The 2,460-nt window shown below is 45.2% G+C and overlaps 1 protein-coding gene across 1 annotated transcript; it reads right to left on the bottom strand.

Moving 5' to 3' along the window:
* Positions 1–953: 953 nt before the first annotated feature.
* On the bottom strand, positions 954–2,116 carry K441DRAFT_571087 (glycoside hydrolase family 43 protein; the record flags this gene model as incomplete). The annotated part of the gene is made up of 4 exons (XM_067643959.1): positions 954–1,039; positions 1,097–1,232; positions 1,301–1,780; positions 1,844–2,116. 4 exons carry the CDS (start codon positions 2,114–2,116, stop codon positions 954–956), a joined length of 975 nt encoding a protein of 324 aa, XP_067501612.1.
* Between the last annotated feature and the right edge of the window lie 344 nt (positions 2,117–2,460).

Raw genomic sequence — 2,460 nt, 5'->3', positions numbered from 1 at the left:
CTATGTCCTTATCCTATTTATAGCCTAGTAGATATATTTAAGTTCCTTCTTAGGAAGAAAGAGTAGTGTAAGCTTTAGATAATATTAGCAACTTAGTTAATTAAGGCACGAGAACGGCAAAAGGGACGCGCAAGTTTGTATGATTGGATTGTCTATAAACGAGGATCTAAAGCTAAAGAAAGGAAAGGAGAAGAAGAGTAGCGCCGCTCGATGTTTTATACGATCTTCGCGACACGTGACTACAATCTGTGGCAATCTGTGGCAATCTGCTAGTACTGTAACAGAATATAAGCTTATAGAACTATAGTTTCTAAGGGGGAATAGCTTAGATAATGGGTTTGCGCTCATATTAATAAATTATTTTAGAATTTAAACTGTTAGAGAAACAGCTAAATGCCTTAAAGACATTTATTGTAGGTCTTTTAGGGTCTATCTCATGAAGTTTATCTGCAAGCCCCATTATCAAGCGGGGTTTGACTATGGTAATATATTGACACGTCCAGTGATTTCTATCAAGCTCATGCAAGGCCATACCAGAAATAGATTAACAACGTGTAGGGGCCTCTAAGCTGCGGACCTTACTCCTGGAATCCAAACAAGGCTAGATATGACGAGTTGGTTCCGCAGCGCACCTTGTCCAACTATGCATACATGATTCGACTAATCCTTTCGCTAGCTGACTGCGCTTAAAATGCAGTGCATTCGCTCTCTAACATCAATAGTATATCCACGAAGGGTCTGATTTATGGGATAAGACGACGCCGACTTCCCCCTTTCCAAAAACGCGTGTACACGTGACATGCCGCTTTCGGACATTGCACCAATTGCGATACATGAAATTTGCATTGACACCAAGAATCGAGAGGGTTACCTCGATGATTCATGGGATAAAGTATATACAAAGGGGTTTAAAGACCTCTCATCCTAGGTACAAACGTAACTGCTTCCAAAGCTTAGACAGATGGCCATCCACTCGACCAAGTGATCGTGTTCCATCCAAAGACTTTCTGAGAGTCGGCATACCCGATCGTGGTATCCACTGAACACCAATTAGCTCCTCTTCTGCACACTATATGACCAAGAACTTCACACTCACCATAATGGTAGTATATGACGAGCCCATATGTTGGATCTTGATATATTCCTTGGCCGCCAGGTCCATAAACTGTTCCATGACTGGCAAGCACCACAGTGCCTCCGCTAGCCGTGCAGGCATTACCGCTCTTGTCAATCTATACAAAGTCAGCCCCGCCTTTGCCTACAAACCTCCACATCGGCTTCTTCCTAGGAAGTGACTTACAAATCCTCCAGTAGCATAAGTACTTCGGCAAACCATAATACTATATTCCGCTCCAGTAGCTGGCCGACTAGTATCATATCCACAGCAAATGCCTCTGGAGAAAAATAAGTAATAGTAGCCACTGTAGTAAAACATGTAAGAGCCTTCCTCTGCGTGTGTACCACTCCTGTTATAGGCGATATTGTAGCTGCTAGTTCCTGCAGTCAAGGTCGGTGTACTCGCCATGACCACTTGGTAGATGTCGTCCCAGAAAGATCCGAAATTGAGATAGTAAGAGCTGCCAACAGCGATCAAGTTCGGATCAATGGTATTGTAGATTTTAGTTGAGTCGGAGGCTACGCCGGTCGCACCGAGGTCGGTCCAGGTGCCTACGTCCATAGTGGATGAGGTAGCGAGCCCAATGGCTGAACTTTGGGAGCCAAAGGTCGAGACGGCATAGTAGAGGTAGTAGGTACTGCCTATGAGGTGGACATCAGGAGCCTAAAGGTGGAAGAAATGTGGTTAGTATTTGCGTTAGTCACTAGATGAAACCAAGATAAATACCCATAAGTCGGTGTTTCCAGACAAGTTGATCTTAGACCCGCTAGGGAGAGCATAGCCCTTGTATGTCCATGGCCCTGTGATTGCGGGAGCAGTATGAATGGCAATCCCGCCGCCAGTAGAGAAGCGAAAGTATGTGCCGTCAGAAGAACGACGGATTAGAGAGGGATCGTGAGCGTTGTTGCAGGTACCGCTACAAGCTCCAGGATTAGCGTACGCATTTACTGAGGATGCTAGCAAAACAACAGAAGAAATGAGCGCGGAAAAAAACCTCATGGTTTCAATTGGAAGGCGTCTAGAGAACAATATATGTACCAAGGAAAGAATGCACGTAGGGAATTAGGAGTGCGGGAAGCTATATGTAGGCAATGAAAGAGCGGGAGCGGAAGGACAAGCCCTGCTTGGTTATTGCAAGCAGGGAAGATACAACCGGTTAATAGGCTTGATTGCATTAAACGTAGAATAAAGACTACTGAGTAGTACATTCCGCAATTTCAGACGTTTCGTTGTAATTATTCCCGCCCAGTCCAGTCACTTGCCTTGACTCGCGATGCCTTGCTGCTCTAGCGCGTTCCCCTCAGGCATCCAAGCAGAAGTCGTGGCAGACTTTTAGTCAGCTG

The sequence above is a fragment of the Cenococcum geophilum genome (assembly GCF_001692895.1).
Source record: "Cenococcum geophilum 1.58 unplaced genomic scaffold K441scaffold_33, whole genome shotgun sequence".
NCBI classification, from domain to species: domain Eukaryota; kingdom Fungi; phylum Ascomycota; class Dothideomycetes; order Gloniales; family Gloniaceae; genus Cenococcum; species Cenococcum geophilum.
Note: the sequence above shows the minus strand (reverse complement) of the source record. Positions and strands in the feature narration are given on the sequence as shown.